The sequence below is a fragment of the Eublepharis macularius genome, chromosome 9 (genome assembly GCF_028583425.1).
Source record: "Eublepharis macularius isolate TG4126 chromosome 9, MPM_Emac_v1.0, whole genome shotgun sequence".
NCBI classification, from domain to species: Eukaryota; Metazoa; Chordata; class Lepidosauria; order Squamata; family Eublepharidae; genus Eublepharis; species Eublepharis macularius.
The window spans coordinates 50,674,880-50,698,209 of record NC_072798.1 but is presented as its reverse complement, the minus strand read 5'-3'; the positions used below and the strand labels follow the sequence as shown (position 1 = coordinate 50,698,209).

The 23,330-nt window shown below is 38.4% G+C and overlaps 1 protein-coding gene across 3 annotated transcripts in view; it reads right to left on the bottom strand.

Annotated features, from left to right (window-relative positions):
• Nucleotides 1-363: 363 nt before the first annotated feature.
• ATP2B1 (ATPase plasma membrane Ca2+ transporting 1) overlaps nt 364-23,330 on the bottom strand; it is a 92,555-nt gene continuing 69,588 nt past the window's right edge. For 2 of the 3 annotated variants that reach the window (XM_054987724.1, XM_054987723.1), the window contains exons 7-22: nt 23,053-23,091; nt 22,310-22,465; nt 21,393-21,607; nt 20,764-21,006; nt 16,285-16,526; nt 14,633-14,870; nt 13,102-13,281; nt 12,940-13,027; nt 12,325-12,431; nt 10,216-10,407; nt 9,792-10,005; nt 9,384-9,595; nt 7,877-7,984; nt 6,622-6,804; nt 6,223-6,309; nt 364-3,563 (exon numbers count right to left, since the gene is read on the bottom strand). In XM_054987724.1, the coding sequence (XP_054843699.1) occupies nt 3,249-3,563; nt 6,223-6,309; nt 6,622-6,804; nt 7,877-7,984; nt 9,384-9,595; nt 9,792-10,005; nt 10,216-10,407; nt 12,325-12,431; nt 12,940-13,027; nt 13,102-13,281; nt 14,633-14,870; nt 16,285-16,526; nt 20,764-21,006; nt 21,393-21,607; nt 22,310-22,465; nt 23,053-23,091 (2,819 nt within the window). In that variant the 3' untranslated portion in view covers nt 364-3,248. The remainder of the gene's footprint in view (nt 3,564-6,222; nt 6,310-6,621; nt 6,805-7,876; nt 7,985-9,383; nt 9,596-9,791; nt 10,006-10,215; nt 10,408-12,324; nt 12,432-12,939; nt 13,028-13,101; nt 13,282-14,632; nt 14,871-16,284; nt 16,527-20,763; nt 21,007-21,392; nt 21,608-22,309; nt 22,466-23,052; nt 23,092-23,330) is intronic. The other variant, XM_054987725.1, reaches the window with a different exon arrangement.

The window sequence follows — 23,330 nt, the reverse complement described above, 5'->3', positions numbered from 1 at the left end:
CAATGCTGGGAATGATCAGAAAACTCGTAAAACTAAGTCACCCATGTGTCCAGTTCTATGTTTAGTTCTGTATGTCTGTGTGTATGTACCTAAACCAGAACAAAATTAAGAAAGAGCCAGTAATTAATATGGAGATTAATTTCAAAAAGACTAAGAGGAAAAAGGAGAATATTCATAAAGAATATTTCATTTTGGAGAAACCAGTTATCAAGCAGAACCAAAATGGGGTTGGTAATAAATTCACAATCCTTTATATCCCTGTAGGATTGCTTTGGAACCAGAGATCTGGGGTTTTATTACCTCGTCTGAGCCCTTTCACTCAACCCACATCTTTAAAGTTTACATTCAATAAACTCACAATAAAATGCCTAAAAGAGCCAGTTCAGTACAAGTATACATTATCCAGCCAGTACAATACATATTAGACACACAATTCTTTAAAAAAAATGCAGAGAAGACTGCTTATGTAAAACAAAGTTATGTATTTCAAATAAAATAACTCTTCCAAAAATTTCAGTCCCCATTCAGAGACAGATAAACAGCACATTTATTTATTTAAGTTACAATGAGCAAAGTAAGTATGCTTTACAACCAGAAAAAGCAATGTGGGGCTCAGCAAGTAAAAAGCAGTAATTATTATTGATTTTATAACTCTCATGATGCCAAGGTTTGTTGCTTTCACAGTAGTGAAGTGTTAGAACAAGTATTCCTGATTTGAATATCATTTAACACTTGTTATTAAGACTCAATGTACTGCTGGTCAACAGGATCAAAAAAGAATAATTTGTACAAACATCTACATTCATGTTCCCTTCAAAGGTCTGAAATGTAGAATTCACAGTAGATTTTGACATTCAAATGTAGTTATGACTACTATTAAGACAGAAGGGGAAATAAACACAAGTTTGTGTTCAAATTTCAAGGTAAAGGTAACAAAAGTATTAATACACTGATTCTCAAAGATGTATAGTTAAGATCCACTCATCTCTAGATCTTGCCTACCTATAAATGTGCTTTGTTTCCCAAAATACAGTTCTTCGCAATTAGAGTGAGTAGCAGACAGTGAGACACAGTGCATAAAAACCTTGATGGCTCATTTATTGCCCAATGAAGCGTGGCTCAATTACAACAATCTTTAGTAGCTTTTGACAACTAATTTTGATGTGTCTGAATCATGTGTTACCATCTGGAAGTGCATCTCATACTTGAGATGTTAAATTCTACATCCTATGAAAGCAATTTTTCCAGTGTTACCTTTTCCCCAGCAATTCTTCTGACCTAGCCCCTGAAAAGTTAATGCTGGAAGTCACAGAAGTGCAGTGAGAAGTGGGAACAGGCAGCATCCACTACCGGGTTGTGTCAGTAGGATATAACCTGATTTTAATGGTGCATTTTCCCCTTCTCCTTTGTTAACATAGTTTCCCCAGAACTTTTCTCCTCCAACTGGGGCAAGTCAAGGCCTAACTTCATGGCTAAAATACATTCTAGTTTCCCTTGTGAGAAAGGCACAGCTCTTACAAAAGGAGTTTAAAATAAAAAAAAGATCATTCCCTGGGTGTCTTCAGCCATGGCTCTATACACAAAGGAGTTACTGTTAAGGATGTCCTTTCATTTTTCCACTTGGCAGTACTTTCAAACTATTTGAACTAGGTTTCTTCAGTATTCTTTCTCCTTGTTTGGCTCCGCTGGCAAAAGAAAAGTATCTAGTACCTTCAGGAAGAGAAAAGGTTAAAAAGGCAAAGAGAAAAGGAGGAATAAACTGTAAAAGACAGCTGCTTTAAAGAAGTCAGTTTGCAGATCCTCAACTGTGTTCATTTTCTTGCTGTTTTGGGACCCCCCAGAAGGTTATGCACAAGGACCATCAGTATTTGCCATTTAAATACAAGTCGAATTACTGATTTTTTAGAAAAATGCAAGTCAAAAATAACTTTATAGGAGAACAAAGTTTGCTATTAAGTCCTTTATGCTGGATAAGATCTCCAGCCTGACCTATTTAATGCAAACCTTTCATTTTATCAATGAGGAAACAGACAATTGCAAAATATTTTCTAAACATTCACCCTAAATGAACTCACCAAAATCGAAGCAATATTTTAAAGTTCTTAATCTTGTAAAGGTACTGAGTCCTGCAAAAACCATTGGTGCATAATTATTTTAATAAAAAGGGCTGATTTATTTATTTTACAAATGAGTTTCAAAACAAAAGAAAACAAGTATGCTACCTATTCATAATGTTCCAAATGCCAACAGCCTTCATGCTGTAAGGATACTAGATAAGAAAAATAAACAGCTCCACTCACAGTTCACCAAGACAGCACTAAGCTACTGAGTTTAGACAAAAACCAAAAGGACTAAGGTTCTGATGTATTTTGATTTAATCCATTTTGCCTGAGATAACAAAAGTATTTCAAGCAAGTTCCATCACATTGTCCTGCATTAAACAATCCTCTACTAAATTCTGAACAGAAGTTATTCATCAAGTTTCTCAGTTTTTAAAAATTCAACAGTTGTTTCAAAACCATTAAGTAGTAAATGTTTAAGAAACTAATTAGGACAGAGGCCATAACTTCATTAGAACACCACTGCTCATGGTTTTTACAAAGCATTAGTGTTACCTATTTGGCTATTAGTAGTAGCAATTTTATCTACAATATTTAACAAGGTAAATTGCAGGCAAAAATTTAGTACAGTTTCAATAGAAACACCCTTTTCCTGAAAATACAGCAGTATTCGATGGACTAATTTTTTTTCTTCTGCATCATTTATAAGGAAGCTTCCCATCTATGAACAGGAACAAAAAGTATCTACAAACCTTGTAAACAGATCTGTATCATTTATAAACATAAATAATCCAAATTATTAACAGCCAACAGCAGAAATTAAAAGTTATCAATTCAGTGATCCAGGGCTCCTTTGCCCTTCCCAGCCCTCTCTTCAAAAAGGAACAAAAAACTAAAGCTCTGCTTAACGCATTCGTAAGGGCCATTCTTAAGTACAGCTGATGATCCACAGGTCACTTATGCCAAGTTACTGTTTATCTGTCAGAGTTCATTATTACTCCCCCGCCCCAGCACCCTCAAGTCTGGCAGAAAGCTCTTTTTAAAAAAATAAATCTACATTCGTACAAGTGTGTATCTTCTTGTTGAAGTCCAAGACAAGAATACCATCTTGCCCATCACGAGTAGAAGACCCAAGTTTCAATTTGTTTCTTTACAATGCAGCTAATGTGTTAAACATTCTGCTTACAATCAGAGTGATGTTTCCAAACTATGTAGTGGGCTCCCTGGGGATGAAGAGGTAGCAGACTTGTTCAAGTCTGTTGTAAGATGAATTCCACTGTCAACCGCATTGTTATTTTTGTTAGGAGAGGGTGGAAGAGGAGTTGAGTTGCGTTTTGTTGGCGCATCATCTTCAGCATCAGTATCATCAATAAGGGGAATATGAGTCTCAGAATCTTCTATTCTAAACTCTGGATGCGTCATAAAGTTGTGGATTGAACTTCTTGACTCAGGTTTTTCTAATCCTTCATATAAAGAACTACGAAATGCATTCACCACTCGGATCTGTAAATATGAAAAACACCAAGGTCAGTGTACAGCAAGCTTACAATCAGTGGCATATGGTTTTATGAGTTTGAATCCACAAACAGCTAGACATGAGTGAACTGAATTTGTATGTAATGCAGTGGAATTTGCAATAAACTGTAAAAAAAATGAAGAGCATTTCAGTACAGCCCTATCACGATACAGTAGGGATAAAAATGATGTGCACTGAAAAAATGGAAAGCTCTACAAAATTTAATACTACACTTAAAATTAACAGAGATTGCTTTCTATTTAAAAGGCCAATCTGAAAACACATTACTTGATTTAATGAACTGGATGAAATTTGATAGTTTTGCAATACAAAGTGTGTGTATGTTTGTACTTTTACAGCCTGAGCAGATTGATCATTTTCCCTAATGTTGTGAATTAAGATGCTCCCATCTATAAAAAGCCAAGCAACATAAACCACATATCAAAGGGTTGCATTTTTCTCTATTATCATGCAAAAACAGCTCTACAGCTATAAATATTTGAGTATACACCATGCAGCAGAACACTTTCATAGTAACGTGCCACGAATTCTACCTAGGATTTGTAGAATCAAGAAGAAATACAAAATAATAGCATTATTTATCTGTAAGATACAGTTGTTTACTGTCTTCTACCTGCACACTATGAGATGCAACATTTCAGTCATATTATACATACATAATAAAATGAAGACAAAATAGAAACATATATGAAATTGTTAAGCAGACAGCAGATTCTCATACAGATGGAAACCTTCATAAGTTCAAACAATGGTGAAATTAATTTCTGCAGAATTGAGAAAAGACAACAAATACAAAGATTCCGTATTTTTCGCATACAACAGTCATTTTTTTTCTATAGCCAGGCTACTTGCACAGTTTATCAGAAGAGCTGAGAACCAACATCATTGTTAATGTAGTTCATCTAGACTGATCCCCCTTTACCACAGTGGCCATGTAAGACCAACTGCCCTGTAATAGAGAGGGAAGGAGGCAGAGTGAACCCATCACCACATGCCTACTCCTGGATCAGTTCATAGTTGCCCCTTCTACTTCTTCCCACTACATTGTCAGAGGAACTAAACTGTATGAGTTCAGTATTTTAAAATTCTCTTCTGTTCCCTCACCCATCTCTCATCAAGTTACGCAGTGGTTGCTTCCAGGCCTGGTCCCAATTATGCCTCCCTGAAAAGCCAAAACAAGTCTAGAACGGGCCCTGCCCCCTCCCACTGCCTTTTACTGATAGATACCAAGTCTTGAAGTCTGGCAGCACTGTGTAGTTGCCTAGCAATGACCATTGAGGGCGTTCATTTCTTAAAGCTACAGGCTCTATTATTATTGGGGGGGGGGTTAACCCCCTATTTTTTAAAAAAATAAATCAGATTTTCCTGTTTTTCAGGTCTGTAGAAAGATCTGTTCTCAGCTATAATCTACAGATCGGCCAGGTTGAGAATCAGATATATTGATAGTCTGACATTGCCAACGGCATTTTTACATAACTTTCCTTGGAAGCACTTTGATAAACAATTCATGATATAGAAACAATATTAATATTTGCACCTGCATATCTGTTACACATAAATTTTGACACAAATGAAACGGCCTTCAATTATTAATGGACCACCAGAACATACAATAACAATACTTAAGACAGAAGATGTGTACTGCTGAACATACTGGTTTTACTGGAAGCATATGAAAGTTGTGCGATTTCCTAGAACCGCATAGGCTGCAGCACGTACAACACTAATTTGTGTACAAAATCTGAAAAAAACTGCAGATCCCCCCTTGTAAGTGACAGTGCCCTTTGCTTAAACCTTAATTTATGTATTTTAGATTAGATATCCTTGTAATTCTAATCTCTAAAGGGGATTAAAACAGAATGATCTTTTCTGAAAAAATAAGCTAAAAGAAAAGTTATTTGAATTGACCTACAGAAGATCAAGTACAAGTGGCAAAAGGACCAAGAAAGAAACAAATCCAGCTAAAGATCTTTGTAACTTGGAAGCACCACTTAGAAGCAGAGTTTCAAGTATCAGCAGATAGCCCAATTCCTACAACTCTGCATTAAGCCTGGTACACAGGCAAACTTAATGCCTATTTTTGCAACAAAAGGTTTCAAGCCAAATGTCCAATCTGTAAATTGCAAACACTGCACAAATTATATTTGAAGTTTTATTTCCTATTAGTGAACCTCTTAAAGTCACCTCCTTACGTTGGGGCAATGTGAAATTTCTCAAATTATATTGCATATCTTCTTGTATATAGTTACAACTGAAGGCATATACTCAAATATTTACGTTATTTCTAAATCTAGTTGCATTTTTTTTAACATCTCCTCTGTGCAAGAACAAAGGTACAATATATGCAGGCTCACAGCATTCACTGTAATTCTTTGCTGCAACTGTTCCACCTGTGTTGTAGCCCTCAAAGAAAAAAGGGTTTTGAGGACTCCCATTTTGTGAGAAAAAAATGAGAAGCTTTAACGATGAATTTAAAGACTAGAGGAGAAAATGAGAAACGTTAGGTGTGCGGATTAGGAAATGTTAATTTCATGCACTTAGGAACACACACTCACACCCCACAGTAGTAGAAGCAGTAGTAGTAGAAGAAAACACTACATGTGTAGGGGTAGAAATATTTGTTACATCATGATGCTGGCTGGCGATGGAAGGTTGCCGCCTTAGAGCCCCCTGAATGGAAGTTCCACTCTGGAAAGCATTCACTACATCCATCTGCAAGGAATCAGAGATTGTGACAGCTTGCTCAGCAAGAGAGAGAGAGAACAAGAGAAAGGACCATCCCATCTATAACACATAAAAAAGTAAAGAAAAAAGGCACTTTTATAGAGCAGGTAAAGTGGCAAAAGAGGCATTCAGAGATGAAGTAAAGATGGTGCTTGAGGGATTAGAGTCATCCTTTTCCCCACACAGGGAACATTCACACAGTTTATGACTACCCCTTCCACCCCCACTGGAACTGAGAACAAAGGGAAGATTCATAATGCTTTCCACCCTCACAATCTCCTACCTTTTCCAAGACCATACCTGAGTTTGTATCCTGTTTAGGCCCCTAAACCACAAGATCTGACCACGTCGCAGTTCTCTTTCGGCATGATCAATCTCCTCAACGTCTTCTGCTAGCTCTTCTTCTGGAATCTCCTCTTTCTGAGTTCCATGGCCAGCTTCCTTTAGAAATTTTAAATGGCTGGTTGGAATTGACGATATCAACTACAGCCAATTGGGAAAAAATAGTTTTTTATTAAAACATTCAACATCACAGTGTCAGCCAAAATACAATTCCAAAATAAATTACTACAGATCTCCCCGCCACAATTCCCTTAAAAACTTTTCTTTATAAGAAAGCTACTTAGTTGATGGATAGATTGTAAGACCATAGGAAGTGGACTAGTTTTGAAAGAAAACATTGGTAGATGCAATAAAGGCATTCTTCTACTACTACTACTACTACTACTACTACTACTACTACTAGGTCACAGGCAGCAGAACGGGAGACTGTATCGATAAATGCTGCCTTTTTCAAAGCTGTCTGAAAGTTCAAAATAGGAGTAACATAGCATGGAATAAGTTGCTCACAATAGAAAGAGTTAACACTAGGGATGTGCACTTCAGGTTTCTGATTCAAGTTTTTAACCTTAATTGGGTCTGATTTGGAAAGATTTGGGATTTCCGAATTGGCCCCAGCACTGCTGAGCTGATTTGGGAATTCCGAAGCAAAGCTTTCTGAAGCAATTCATATTGCTTCCGGAAGTTTCAAGCAAAGTTGCAGCAGCCATGCCCACAGCACTTTTCTAGCTGTTTGCATTTCAAACAGCAAGAAAAGTACGGCTTGCTTTTGAACTTCCTGCCCCACCGCTCCCCGCCCCGATGGGAGGAGGTGGGTGCGAAGTTTGCAAGCAATTCTTGCAAGCAATGAAAAAAGTGTTGCTTTCAAACTCCCCGCTGCTTTTTTCACCTGATGGGAGGGGGAGGAGGCTCCACCTCCCATCGGGTGAAGAAAGTGGTGGGGTGTTTGAAACTTAAAGCAATACTTTTCTCGCTGCTTGCAAACGGCGAGAAAAGTGTTGCTTTCAATTACCCTGCCGTTTTCTTCACATTTTCTTCCTGAATCTTTACGGAGCATACCGAAGTGGTTCAAACATTGTTTTATGGCTTCAGGTAAACCTGAATCTTTCTTGAGTGCACACCCTAGTTAACAACCCTACGGTACATAACTAAATACATGTATAGAATACTAGCATTGTGCATTTCACTTGATGAAAATGCAGATATTACTACTTACCTGGCCCCAAAGTAGTGTTCCCATTCCTAGAAAAACTGACCATAGCCATTGTTCTACTGTAAGTTCTGAACAACTGAAAGGCTTTCCACCAAACTGCACAATAACTATCTGTTAAAAGAAACAAACAGGTTTGTTGGCTTGTGAACAACACACAATTTAGGTGTTCACTTCTAGGTTAGCAAATAGTGCTAGAAATGCTGTAACTAGGTAGAAGTACTCCTAACGGCTCTCAGCCTTTTCTTCCATGATGCAGTTTTTGAAGTATCTTAGTATCTTTCATACTAGTCAGAAGCTATGATAACTTTCAAGGAACACAGTGTGGAGGAGTGTTTTTACCACCTATACAGGGAGTGACAGTTTTAACATAATTTGGGAAAGTTCTGTATTGTAATAAAATAGCTGCTTCAATTTATACAGACTAAGAATAACTATGAACGCAATTGCTTCCCATTTTTAAATTTCAAGTTGCCAGCATATGAAGCTATTCACAGAATCAAAGCTTTGTTTACCTTAGAAGTATGCTTGTGTGTCACAAAAATAAGAATCTGAAAAAGTACTTCCTAATTAACTCTGTGACATGCCAACTTCAATTCTGGTAACTATCAGCTAAAGCTGAAAGTATTCAAGTCAACATCCCTCTTCCAAAAGTTAGCACCCAATTTAACAGGGTAAAATATATTTAGTCTAACAGTCAAATATAATTTCTATCTCGGATTGTGTAATTTGAAGCAAAACTAAAGTACGCTCATTTCATCAAGCATTCTAGACAGCGGGGGCCACTACTACTTCCCTTCCTACCCATTCACATGCATGTTCCCCCACCTGACTGTGCATTCTTCCCTTATTAACAAGCCCTCCCAACGTCTTGCACTCAAGTCACCTGCACTGCATTCATGCCCTTTCCCTGACAGCATGAGCTGGCGCATGCAGCTGGTAGTTCTGCTGCTGAGGCCGCCAGGAGTGCTGCCATTCTGCATCATCAATATGTACTTCCCCCACCAATTCTGGGAAGCCGAAAGCATGGGTAGTGGAGCATTTGAAAGCAAATGGGCAGAGAAGGGAACATAGACAGCTGGCAAGAGAGGTACAAGGACGAGGGATCAACAACTGTGGGCCCCAGCAGAAGTCCTGGGCCCCAGCAGTTGCCCCTCCTCAGGGAATGCTGATGCCAGCCCTGCTTCTAGTAATTACTTGGAGGTTGTGGAGCCCAGTTGTGTGCCTTAAAATCCACAAAGTAGAATGTCATTAAGAAAGACACTAAATGCTGGACTTATGAATACATTAGCATAATAGTGGCCCAGACTAGACATGAAGGTAGTGTACAGATTTTGTAAATTAATAATGCAGAGTGTCAAAAACATTGTTTTAGTAAGACTAATTTCTCCAAGTGACGGAAAAATTATATACTGTATTAGTTCCGGCCAGTGATACCTATTCTGACACGTGGAAAGCATCAATTACTAAATAAGTTTGTTGTCAGTAATTAGTTTATTAATCATCTACCCACCTGTACAATAAATGTGCCAAGAACTATAGTACAGAAGATAGCATTATTGAAAATTCCTTCAAATACATTTCTTTCACCATGAATTTTCCGGGCATTGATTTCATTAAAGAGCTGCATCATCACAAACGTATTAAATACAATAGTATAGTGCTCTGAAGGAGGAGCGTGCAGTGGTGCATTTCTTCCGCTATCAATGTCAAAGATTTTTTCACCTATGAAGGAGAGAGTGATATATTCTAAGTATCCAATGCCAATTCAGATTCCCAGGTAAAATATTCCCATAAAAATGGGACGCTGAAGAAGACAGCATACTGAAAGACTGCAATAGCAATTTTTAAGCGGCAGCTACAAGAACCTAGCTTTTGAAAAGTTATTACTGAAGCACATAACAAATTCTAGAATCCTTACCTGCAAATAGCAGTGTAAAAACAACCACAAGCTGGTAGAAAGCATGTCCCAGAATATTCTTCATCATTGTGCGTGAGATGAGAGGTTTATTTCTGCCGTATGGTTTTCGAAGCAAGAGAGACTCAGTAGGTGGTTCCGTCGCCAAAGCAAGAGAGGCCAGGGTGTCCATTATAAGGTTTACCCATAACATCTGCACAGCTTTTAAGGGAGAATCCTATAAAAACAATATGTTTCCTAGTATATAAAACACAAATATCCTAGAAGTCATTAAGTTAGATAGTTAAAAAAAAATACTGAAATTTGCTAACGTTCCTTTAGAGAGCACTTCTAATAAAGCACTCAAAAGATAATGCTAAACGTAACAGATTTTACATGAGGCACATTTTCAACACAACTAGCTGAAAATGAGCACATAAATACCTACTTGCGTAATACATGCTCCTGTAAAAGCAACAATTACAGCTACTACATTGACAGTAAGCTGGAACTGAAGGAACTTGGAGATACTGTCGTATACATTTCGTCCCCACATAACTGCTTTAACAATGCTTGAGAAGTTGTCATCTGTAAGAATAATATCAGAAGCTTCTTTAGCAACATCTGTTCCAGCAATACCCTGAAAGGAATGACCAAAAAAAAAAAAAAAACCAGACAAAAAAACACAACATTAAGTAGTAGTGGACCTTACCAAATTTTAGCTACATATACTACATTTAAGCTCTTAACACCAGGTGATTCTATATCATTGTGCTGTAATATACTTTAAAGCCTCGGCAGTACAAAAACTATCAAACCAGCATCCAGTTTATGCAGTCTCAAATGATAACATCTGTCATTCCTTCAGCTTGAAGAAACAGGTTAGTCACTACGGCAATGGTTTTAAGTACAGGTTGATCAAAGCAATTCATGATACTGTTTTCATCCAGAGAGTGTCTTGATTTATTGAAATGAGCAGCAGCAAACTTAGTGGACCTAGTCTTAACAAGTCTTGTCAACTTTCACAAGAAACCAGTCTTAATGAAGAAAGCCAGACAACAGCAGTAGTACTGGAAACTGAACATTTAAATATTCATTGTCTTCAGGATCTCACACATTTCTGCTTAGGTAGGAATGATAAAAGACTGGTTTTCTAAATATCTTTGCTTTGGAGAGCATACTTTACTGCAGTTAAAGTTTACTGCAGTTAATCCACACAGCCACTAGATGGCACAACAGCACAGTTCTTGAGTTTCCATATTAAAACAAATCTGCAAATGTTTTAAGTATATGGAGCAGAAACCATGTTAATATCCACACCAAACAATAAGGTTATTTGTTAAAAAGTATTTTGCCTCCTTCAAGTTAGCATCAACTAAGAAGGAAATTTTGACTTTAAATGCTACATGAAAATGGTATGGAAGGTATCTACAGCTTGGCCTCCCACAAGCATAACTAGACTGACTGGTTCTGCTCCTTGGAAAAAGCACTGTCACCTAGTCAACGTCAAAAAGAAAAAAAAAATATGCAAAGCACACAAGGTTCAGTGTCATGTAAGTGATCTACCTGACACCAAATTCTACAAAGATAATGTAGTCTAAACTGATCTTAGTTGCAGTGTCACAATTCCACTGCAACAAGGAAAAGGAAGAACAAATGAAATCCGATCTCAGAATTAGGTGCTCAGAAGAAGTATCAGTTTAGCATGAACCACGTTAACATCTCACAACACAACACACTTCTTAGTTAAATGGTCAAGGGTAATCATCTCCACCACAAGCAGCAGCAACGTATTTCTAAGGTTTTACTCCAATTCCCTGTCTTAGCCTCTCCCCTAGCCCTCCTTTTATACTCTTTTACTAAAAGTGAATTTTGTGTCTTCGTTAATCTACTAAAAAAGTTCCAGCTATTTCAATAGTAGCATATTTCCTCCACTATTTGATCAGTTTCTTGCACATTCTCATTCAGGCTTATATAATTTCAGATGTACTTAAAGACATTTTGGATCTAACTAGTCACTACTACTTTCCCAGAAAAGAAAATGCACCAGAACTACAGGAAAAGGATGAAAAGGTGCTTCTATTTAAATTGTCAGTAAACTGGCAGTTATAAAACAAACAGATGATAAGTTTCCAGATTTGAGGTTTGATCTAAATTAGATTTTTCACTAATGGAAAGGGAGGGACAATTTCAAACCAGTTCCTCCTACTCACTGCAGACCACCCACAACATCATCCCTCAGAATCCTCTATCCCCCAGAAGCAGCATTCAGAGGAAAACACTGGGCTGCAGTGAGATGGGAGAGGCAGGAAAGTTCCATTCCACTGATGGAAATTTTATTCTTGATTGTGCCCACGGACTTGTACACTTGTCTTCAGGGCCACCTGAGAACAGCATCAACTAGAAGCTAGGCAGGCAGAACAAGGTGCAGCCAATTCTGATCTTGCCAACACTTTTATTTAGCCATCACCATAGTTTAAATACTCACTACCCCCATCCTAGCAGTTTGCTTAAGTCGCTGCATTTGTACACAGAGGAAAGCAGTCCAATTCCTTACCATAGCAAAGCCAACATCCGCTTTTTTCAATGCTGGGCCATCATTGGTTCCATCACCAGTCACAGCTACAACCTGCCTCTGTTCTGAAACTGTACTGTCTATTATACCTAAAATCAAAGCACCATTAGTATTTAGTTCAAATAAGAAATTTATAGTGAACTCTATTATGAGCTAAAGTGGTGTAAGTATGCTATGTCATATTACAAGTTATAACTCCAGCTCCATTAAACAGCCATATTCACTACTATGAAGAACTATTTTGATGAGTCATTTCTAGATATCACTCCCTTTGTGTGCTTGCATCATGGACCAAGACAGTTTGGGATTTTTTTCTTTATACCCAAAGTTCATGCAAGAACTGGTATATTATTTCAGTTTTAGCTTTGCTTAGTTATTTATATCTGCCTTTTCTCCCCAAAAAAGCTTACAGTACTCTTGCATTTTATCCTCACAACCAGCCAGTGCCATGGGTTATGCTGAAAGTGTGACTGGCCCAAGGTCGCGCAGAAAGCTTCTATGGCAGAGTGGGAAATTGTATCTAGCCCTCCCAGATCCCCGTCCAACACTGACTTCTACAACAGATTTGTTCATATTAATGTAAAAGTACTTAGTTACCTTTTACTAGGGTGTGTTTGTCAGTAGGGGAAGACCTTGCAAGTACACGGAGCTTTGGCCAAATTTTGTCTATACGCTCCTGTTCTATCTGTAAAGATAGTTTAGATTAGTTTCATAACTAAGATTTCAACTGAAACTAGAACATTTATCAGTCAGACTCACCTCTCCTTTTTCATTACGTATTCGTCTATTAAATTCTTTGCCTTCTAAGCACAGGAAGTCTTCACCAGGATGCAAAATGCCGCATTTTAAAGAAATAGCACGGGCAGTGTTAATATTATCACCAGTAACCATACGCACAGTTATGCCAGCACGCTGGCATTTTCTTATTGCATCCGGTACCTGAATAAGAAAGAACAGCATGCACAAAAAATGGTTTGCTATTGTAGTTCTCAAGAGCAAGGAAATACTCAAATACTCTGTTCACAACACTGGGCCCACTCCCTGGCACACACAATGTTTTAGTGTGTATCAATGTCCTTCTGAAATTCAGCTTCACTTCTAGAGTTCAGTATGCGCCTTCATGTTATTAGGATTGTGTGTGTGTGTGCGCGCATGTGTGCGCACATGAGAGCACACATTACGTATGGTTTTTTTTTGCAAACACACCTTTTTGTCTTAAAAATCATGATTCTCTTACAGGTGATCCATTAGTTTGCTTTGTTAAGGAATTAACATTTCTATGGCTTATTCTGGCTGTTTTCTTAAATGAACTCATTACCACAAATGTATTTGCCTCACATTTGGGAGTGTATTAGGCTTAAATGGAGCTGGGACTGCAATTTACTGCACAGCTGTCACACACAAAAAAATCTTGCAATACTGAGGCCAAGGCCTAGCACTCATGATGCATTAGATGAAGCAGTAAACTTGCATCAGCTGTTCAATTTATGACTGTGGATTAGGGTTTACAATGACTTGAATGATCCCTCCATAAAAAACTCCTAAACACACAGAAAACTAGGTATTTTGTGTCGAGGAAGCATTCAGATCATACAAGCCCCCACCTGCAGACCAAAGTCTTACGGTCAACACAAGTTTACTGCCTTATCTGTTGTTAGCAAGAACTAGGCTTTAAATTTGTTTAACAAGACAGAAATAATGTCTTATTGTTAAACACAAATTCTTTATAAAGGTTCTTTGTATATCAAGATTTGTTTTTGAAATTTGCTTCTAAGATAAGTATCAATTCTGTAACAGAGAAAAGGGATATATACATTCACCCTACATGATGCACAATTGTAAGGTGTTTTCCTAGAAAAGACACAATTTGTAGTATTTACATTATTCACTCACTGAAGGGATTAGAAGATTGAGGTCAAATCAGTCAATATGAAAATGCAAACTGACTTTTCATTAGGTTAAACTACATCTCAGACATTATTTCATCAACACAAGAGGCAACTAAACAGTGTCTGGGAATTCTTTTATTTGTTCTTCCTCTGGGTAGAGACCCTAGAGAAGACAGCTGAATAGCTTTGTAAAGAATTCTTAAGGACACTCTGTAAAGATGAGAGTTTTATGTTGGTTGCCACAATGGGCTGCAAAAGAACAGCAAAATGAGTCCAGTGGCACCTTCTTCATCTAAAGAAGGGAGCTCTGACTCTTAAAAGCCTATAACCCTGAGAATCTTGTTGGCCTCTAACGTGCCACTGGACTCAAATCCTGTTGTAAAGATGAGATTTTTCCATACCTCAGGCCTCACAGGATCTTCAATGCCTACAACAGCAATACATGTAAGACCCGTGACAATGTCATTTTCATTGTCCCATTCTGGCTCAGGTTCTCCTGCTGGGAAGTCTCTGAATGCCAAACATATGGTTCTCAGTCCCTCTGAGGCCATTGGCTCAATCACAGTTTTTACTATGTCATCACGGTCCCTTGGTCTGAATACTTTTGGTTCACCATTAGCACTCAGTATCTTAAAGCACCTGAAAACAAAAATGCAAATTAAAAAACTTCCAAGATTTACAGATGTCCAATGAAGGCCTTGAAGATTAGGAACACTCTAGGATAGCATCAGATTTTTTTCAAATTTTAGAAACACTTAGAAACAAACTGCACATTGCATGAGAAAACAGTAAACCAGATGTTTAAAGACTTCAAAGGAGGCAGAAAGTAGCCTCAACTGAACTAGGATCATAGCACTGAAGGACAGCAGGCATACAACAGAAGGTACACACATGAGCAAATTTCTGATTGAACAGTCCTTGAAACTGCTAGTATATGTCTGGGGAAGAGAAAGATTGAATACTGGAAATAGCACATTGCATGGGATAATTTTCTTGCCCCTAGTCTCTCCCCACAACCTGCTATGAACAGATCCAATTACAGGTACCTTGAGTAGCATTTAAACTGGTCTTTATACATCTCCCAATACATGTACTATTACTAGTTACCACCTAGTATAAGAGCATTTTTGTCTCAGAGTTTAGTAGTCATGAAGGTAAGGTGGGAAGGAGAATACACCAAAGTTCACTATGTAAGATTTATGGTGTGGCCTGAATGTTAACCCCTCTTCTATGAGCAATTCCTGGGAGTCCCACCCCCTTTGCCTATATAACATGGCTTGGAAGGAACAAAGCTAACTTAGATGCAGCTGAGCAGGAAATGCTTCATATATGTCCAGCCACATATAAAGGCAAGCAGAATCAGGCTCAAGAGAGTAGCAAAATCCATTTGTTTTGTAAAACTTTAGGAAAAGAGTTAGGAGAATTGTCTTATCAGACTTCAGATTTTAAAATCGTAATTTCATATCTGTTTAAACATAGCATGCCTGTAACGAATTATGAATTGTCTGGTCAAAACTAATGTTTAGTTTAATTGGCATGTTTTTCCAACAAACAAGTTAACTCTTTTCTTTGATCCACCGACAGAATCATAAGATTCTATTTAGAAGAATAAAGGGACTAGAGCATACTGGGACTACTGGGAGGATAATGCAGAAAGTATTAAGGAAAAGGAGAAGGGATGATTTGGCTACTTAATCATGGAAACAGCTAGGTTAAATGGAAGATTATCCTTCGTGTAGCTAATCTCTAGCATTAAAGTGGTTACTGGACCATATTTATGCCAAAGTCTCCATGATGACTAGGGCAAGTTTAACACAGCCCTGTATTTATTGAAGAATTACAAAGATAGCTTGGTCTAAACGCAATGAAGCAGCTAAACCAGAATATTGATTAGACAGTTACTAATCTTATAGGAAAGATTTCTAAATTAGTTAGTTTTAAAAACCAGTGAAGCTAATACAAAAAAAATGCTATCTGAATGCCAGGATGTGATTTAGGAATGTAACTCAAAATTTAAGATGTGAGCGACGACCAATTAAAAAAGGTAACTTGCTTTTTAAGTACTATCTCCGAGGCACCCTTGCTAAATATCCGGAAGCTGCCATCAGCGTTTTTCAACACAGTACTCATGGATTTTCTAACAGAGTTGAAGGTGTAGACTTTGTAGAGTGTCTCTTCTGGTATTTCATTTCTAACATCCTGATAGTCTCGTTTCAGATCCAGAAGCAGCCCCAGCAAGGCACATTCAGTTTTATTACCAACATGGCGGGGTAGACCACCTTCTTTTTCAGGAGGCTGGAAGACAGAAAAAGCCCTTTTGAGAAGGAACTGTAGTAAAGAAGCTACAGTTAGAATGAAGAGTTGGCTACAATTAAAAATTTAACACCTCAGAACTGGATTCACAAGTTAGCTATGGAAATTAGATGAGTAGCTTACAGTGCAATAATACTGTCAGCAGAGTTTTAAAAAATGTGATTCCTCAGGGAGCACATTTATGAAGTACATTCAGTAGGCCATTAGACATTCCACAGGATTTTTATACTGAAGTCTGTAAAATTACACACAACACCATTTCGGGAGTACTTTATTAGCTCACTTTAAAAGTAGATCTGAGAGCCCATGCTTAGATTCCTTTCAGTGTCATGTAACAGTAAATGCATAGCCTCTTTCAACATTTGGCATGGGTCCAGAAAAAAAATATTTTCCATTAAGTTAACTGAAAGGACACATGGAAATTTGCTTATTAGTATTCAGCATTTGCAAAGAAACCAACAACCCCAATTTCTTATAGTATATTTTCATTTGTAAACACGTAGGTAGGAAATGGTACCAATGCACTGGTTTATACTTGTACTGGGGCTGCTCAACATTTGACCCATCCAAATGCAAGCCAAATGCAATCTTAAAATGGCTCGACATTTTTGCTTCTTGCTTGGAACCGCAAACACAGAGAAGCTGTTGGACAGCTGGCAGGCCACAGTGCATTGCTACTGTTGGGCACCCTTGAAATGTTGCTGCCCTTGGAAAGGCAGTAAGATCTGTTTTTTGGCAGACGCAAATTTATCAAACCATATCCTATGTTAAGGCATGAAATTATCACCTTCCATTTATTTTACTATCAGGGAAAAAGTTGAGTTCCACAGAACTACACTACTAACGCTACACTTGTATGACGCTCTAAAAGCATTAAATGATCTTTGAAGAATAAGCATGAACTTGTAGTTTTCCCTTTTAAAAATCAATTTTCACTTATCCATCCAAGAAAGTTCACAATCAAACACTATTAGAAGTGGTTTACATTATATTCCTAATTACTAAATTTGGAAGGAACACAATTGCTGAAACGTTTTTCATCAGCTCAGTAACATTTCAGCAATGTATGTTTTATACTTTAGTAAAATATGTACATTGAAAATAATTGCCCCATTATTCCCTCCAACCCTGGTTCTGTGCTTCTTATGAACTTGATCTGGTCAGCTCCTCCCACCTTTAACCTTTTACAGGAGGAGCTCTCAGCATTCTGCCCCTTTTTGAGCATTTTCAGTCCTCATCAGGCAGTTTCTTTTGGTTAATTTATAAATTCATTTTACTGCTCTCTTGGGATGTTGCCTTAAATAAAGACCGCCTTGTCTGTGGATGACCACATTGTGTAGCTTGTGTTATCCACACATGGGTTAGCTAGTTTTCTATTAGATACAGTGACAGGACTCAAGACAGGTTAAACAGGAGAGATGCGATACAATTATGAGTATAATGACACTCATAAAAGGGAATTTTCTGTCCTCCCTAGTTCTGTAGCAGTGTGACACTCCCTACAGAATTTTGCTGTTGGGGAGGGAGTAATAATAAGAGGGTGGGAACCAGTACTTGTTCTCAATGTCAGGTCTGATTCAGATTTAGGAATGCACTTACGAAGCCCTAGGCATCTAGTTAGCTTTCCAATATCAGGTCATTTAACTCACAGCAAGAGAACAAGAAGAGTCTAGAACACAAGTGATACTATTAAAGAATCTCTGCTTCCATTTTAATCTTTTATTAAAGCAAACTATTACATTTTTAACACTGACTAAATAAAAAAAATACATCACCCATTACTATTACATAGATAATTAGGGGAGAGAAATTATGTGTGTCCATAGAAATATCGTACCCCAAAGATAAGCAGGTCAAAAGCAAGAAGCTCCTTCTAAGAAGCATCTCCCAGTTAATTCAGCTTCCCATATGTGTAGGGTTTTTAAGGTAACTTTTTACTTATTATTTTATTTATTTTTCATATTTAATTTTAACAGTCAACTTTCAAAAAATAAAAGAAAAACAAATAGGTAACAATCTGGTGAATGAAGATATATACATTATAAGAATTAATAAAATACAAAGTCTAATTTTTTTGGCATAACAGTGTCTATGGTTGCATAGTTTGAGATATAGTCGAAGTATGGGAACCAACTTTCCATAAAGCTTGACTGAAAGGCTGAGTTGTCATTTATTATTATTTGTTCTGAAATTTTGTCCATGGCTATCATGCCCCGTATCTTGTGCATCCTCTGTGTGACTGCTGGTATTTTATTTGATTTCCACATTTGTGCCAACAAACGTTTAGCTGCCATCAACATTAGCGCTATCAATTCTTTTCTGAGGGTTGGTAATAATGAGTGATTCCAAAAGTGGTTCCAAAAGTTAAGATGTGTTACTTCAGGTTATTTGTAGGTTTTTAAACTAATCTAGGTCTTATAGGTGCTACTGGACTCTTGCTCTTTTCCAAAGTCTATTTAGAAACAGTGATTAGAAGTGTGATAGGGTGTTTGTTGTGGGGATAATAATAACATACTTTGTAAACCGCTGAGTGGGCATTAAGTTGTCCTGAAGGGCAATATATAAATTGAATGTGATGATGATGATTGTGAGGATCCTCCCTCACTGGCGCCCTCTCCTGATGGCCTGCCATCCTACCAGCTCTCCAGGCAGGTGTCCTCCGGCCTCAGATGGGCAGGGAAGGGGGCTGCACCACCTTGTTCCTTCTCCTGCCCTGGGAGTAGCAGCGTGCTCCAGCTGTCTCTCCCTCCAAAATCCTCCTCGGCCTTCACAGGAACCTGAATTTAAAGGCCTCCCCTGGCCCCACCTCCCTGGCTCTGGCCCCAATCGTCACCCCGTCTCCCTGACTGGCCCTGCTCCCAGCCTATCTGATAGGAGGGCTGGGCAGACTCTGTAGTCTCCTGGCCCCACCCACTCCATCCCCACCTAGGGTGTGGCATTTGGTCTGCTCTCTGCCTGGCTCGCCCCTGCTGCTTCTGAACCTTCCCCAGCGGCTCCCTTGGCATCTTGGGGCCTGCGCCTGCCTGACTTGTGCTGATGGCAACCTCCTGTGAGCTTGGATGAAGTGGAGCCATCTGGGCAACTGCAGGAGACAGGTGAGTCTGCTGAGTGGCTGCAGGCTGTTCCCCAGAGTGGTGCCTGGGTGTCGGCTGCAACTGGCCTAAGGGTGGGAGAGGCCTGGAGGCCTGTAGGGGCTCCTGCAACTGAGGTACTGCCAGAGGCTGTGCTGCAGGGCCTAAAGGGGGTGCCTGCTGTTGCAGGGCTGGTGGTGAGGGTGGACAAAAGGCCGGCGTAGCCGGACAATGATGATGATGTGAATATCTTTTGGCACTAAACCAATACACTCCATCTTTGTCTTCGCTTCTATAAAGCTGGACATTCTTGCCATTTCCATACACATCCAAACTTGGGCCTCACCACAAAACATATATATTGGTATAAGTTAAACAGCTTCTAATCTACATAAGGCCATGTAACTGTGCTACTTCTTTGTTTCTTGCCCTTCTCCAAGGCTATTCTACTCTGGGTCTCTAAACTCCCTTTTGGTATATTTAGCTGAGAGGCTACACCAGCTCTGTCTCTGGTGAGCAAAAACATCCTCCATGATCTTTTTGGTCAAGTACAACAACTGTTCCCCTATATTCCTGGCCATCTCCGTGACCCCTCAATGGGAGAGGGGTACCTGGTGAAAATTCTCGTCCTTTCTTCCATATGAAGCATAACAGTTTGGGACTAAGCCAGCAGTACTCACTGTGCAGCTCACGGGGAGCCACATTCACAGTTAACATCAACCAAAAGATCCACGTTTATTTCCATTCCTGGCATAAGGCCTACACCACCTTATGCAGCTTTTCTCATTCCTCTGGCTGCAGCTGTTTTAAGGGGAGAACCACTGGCAAACCACAACCCCCATACAGAAAGGGCCTTGCTCACTTTTTGAAAGATGGGCAGATGCCATAATGGGTAAATTGTGCTCAAAAGAGCAACAAGTGGAATGTCAAAGAGCCACATGTGGCTCCTGAGCCACTGAGTATCACTGATCTAAGATACAATTTACCTTAAACTGAGAGCACTCTAATGGTGTGCTAATTTCAGCTGAAAAGACATACACACATTCTTAACTCTCCCACTGAAAACTAGTGACAGAAGTGCTTAAATTTGGAAGGATTATGCCATGTGTGGTTGGTTTCAAGAAAAAAGCTATACAATATATACTCACCAGAATTTTGGTAGTATAAGCAGAGTTAACCGAGATTCCTGTTACAAGGTATGACAAAGTTCTCTCAGGAATAGCTTCTGGCTCAGGAATTTTTTTATAATGTTTTTCATTGATGTAAGCTTGGACCACTGTCATTCTGTTCATTGTCAGTGTTCCCGTTTTATCTGAGCAAATGGCTGTTGCATTTCCCATTGTTTCACAAGCATCTAGATGTCTGACCAAATTATTGTCTTTCATCATTTTCTAAAAAACACAAAATTCAAGTCAATCTGATCAGTTCTTAAAAACTCATTTGAGGAATATACCTGCTATCGTGCTTGCTCTAGCCAGCTTTCCTCAGTAAAGTACATGATAGAAGTCTCACAGCTAAGAGGCCTAACTGGATCCCAGCCAAGGCTAAGGATCAAGCAGCAGGATACATCTACTGTAAGAATTACGTACTGTAACTGACCCAAGAAGGAACAGCCTTATTCAGCTTGCCTACTGAATACTTTCCATGCACACTACTTGTGAATGTACATTATGGCTTAAAGAAATACCAACTATACAGAGTAAGTTCTGCTTAAGAAAAAATTCCATGGCTTATGACTTGTCAGTCACTAATCTGAAGACCTATTTTTCATACATACCTTTACAGAGTAAGCCAGAGAAATAGTAACTGCAAGTGGAAGACCTTCTGGAACTGCCACAACTAGGACAGTAACACCAATGATGAAGAACTTCACAAAATATTGAATATATATAGGCGTACATTCAGCAAGCCAAGGTCGTTTCTGAACCCAGAAGGTATCAATTACAAAATACAATACAAGAATGATGACTGTGACTGCAGACATCAGCAATCCTTTTATTAAGAGAAGAGAGAGAGTTAATTTCTGTATTACACATATACATAGTATAACATTATTACTCGGTTAAATACAAAATCTAAGATTGATGTTGTAATGCCTGACAAGTATTTTATCTAATTCTCAAACACTATCTGAGGAATAAAACTGCTATGAAGACATTAGTGAGATGCACAGCAGAATTTTATGATGACATTCTAGATGAGCTAACTAGATGTTAAGAGTCTGAAGATCATACAAGCAGAAAGTCTTGGCAGAACAGTCAAGGTATTTCCAACTGTGTATTTGCAGACAGGCATGTATACATATATTTAAAGCAAATCTGGGAAGTTATAGGGCAGCAGCTGGAAGGAAGGGCAGTTGAAAAAGAATCCAACATGAGGAGATGCGACAACAATCAAGTACCAAAGCAAAGAGAAGAGAAGCAAGAGAAACAAGTAGAGGGTCCACAAAGATATTCCTCTAAGTAATGAAGTAAACTTTAAAACAAAAAACATCTCTTCCGTGCCTAGTTCACACACCATTATATACAGTAATGTGATGAAATTTGCTAATTCATTTAACAGAACTATGTTAGTTTTTCAAACAATCAAATACCATGCATTTACTCTAGTCAGCGATAACAGAGTTAACAGAAAACTGCAAAATTTAGAAAACATTTAGTTCCATGCAGAGTTATAGAACTGAAAGAGCCATACCTGCTTTGCCAATCTGAACTGCTAGCTTGGTTAGCTTTCCTTGTAGGACTGATTTTTCTTTCTTGGGCATATTGTTTCTTTTTTTCTCATCACCATCACCACCATCTTCACTCTTTAGAGGCTGCATTTCCATGGCTGCACCATCCTGAGCTTTTGCTAAATTAGGCAGAATATATAAACAAACCCAGTTCTAGAGTAAGCTTCAACAGAAGATCCAGTGCTTTGAGATCTATTCTACATTTATAAGAATAAACCTACTTCAATGCTCCGTCTGAGAAACCAAATTTATTCTTTTTGATATCCAAATCAAATTAACTGACCTCATTTCCAGAAGCATATCTCATGTCAACTCAATGTGGATAGTTGGTGAATAATCAATCAAAATTTGAGGAACTCTGCCAGTCAATAATTGTGACCCACATCAAACTATATAAAAATAACAGGCTCTATAGTAATCATGGGTTTATTCGTGTATAACTTGCCCATTATGAGCATGGGGCCACTGCCAAAGTTTACCCATGTTCTAAGATGATGTGCATTCTGTCCCTCAATATCATTACATCAAGATATTGCAGAGGTGGAGATGGGGCTGGCACTGTTGGCAGGTTTCCTGCATTCTATTCTAGTTATGCATTCTAGTCTAGTTATGCCGTTATGATAGATGGGCAAAGATTCTGAGCTACTGCAGAATATTCTAGGCCACAGTTAAGAAAAAATGTAATAAATATTAACATTCTTATTACCTTTGTTACGATTTTCAATAGTGCCATCTTGTTTTTTACCTGCAACACAAAAAAAAACCACTTATAGATTTCAGAAGGCCTTGAGTCACTTTGGTTATCATTAAAGACTATCTTTTATATTATAAAGGGCACTGCTGGACTACTCATCATGCAATGAGGATAGCTTTATTAAATTTTGTAAGGAAGAAACCAGACCAGGCTGGCTCTTGGCAGTTAATCACCCAGTCTTTAGATTTCTGTGCAAACCTGAAATCCAGAAAATGATTAAAACCACTAAG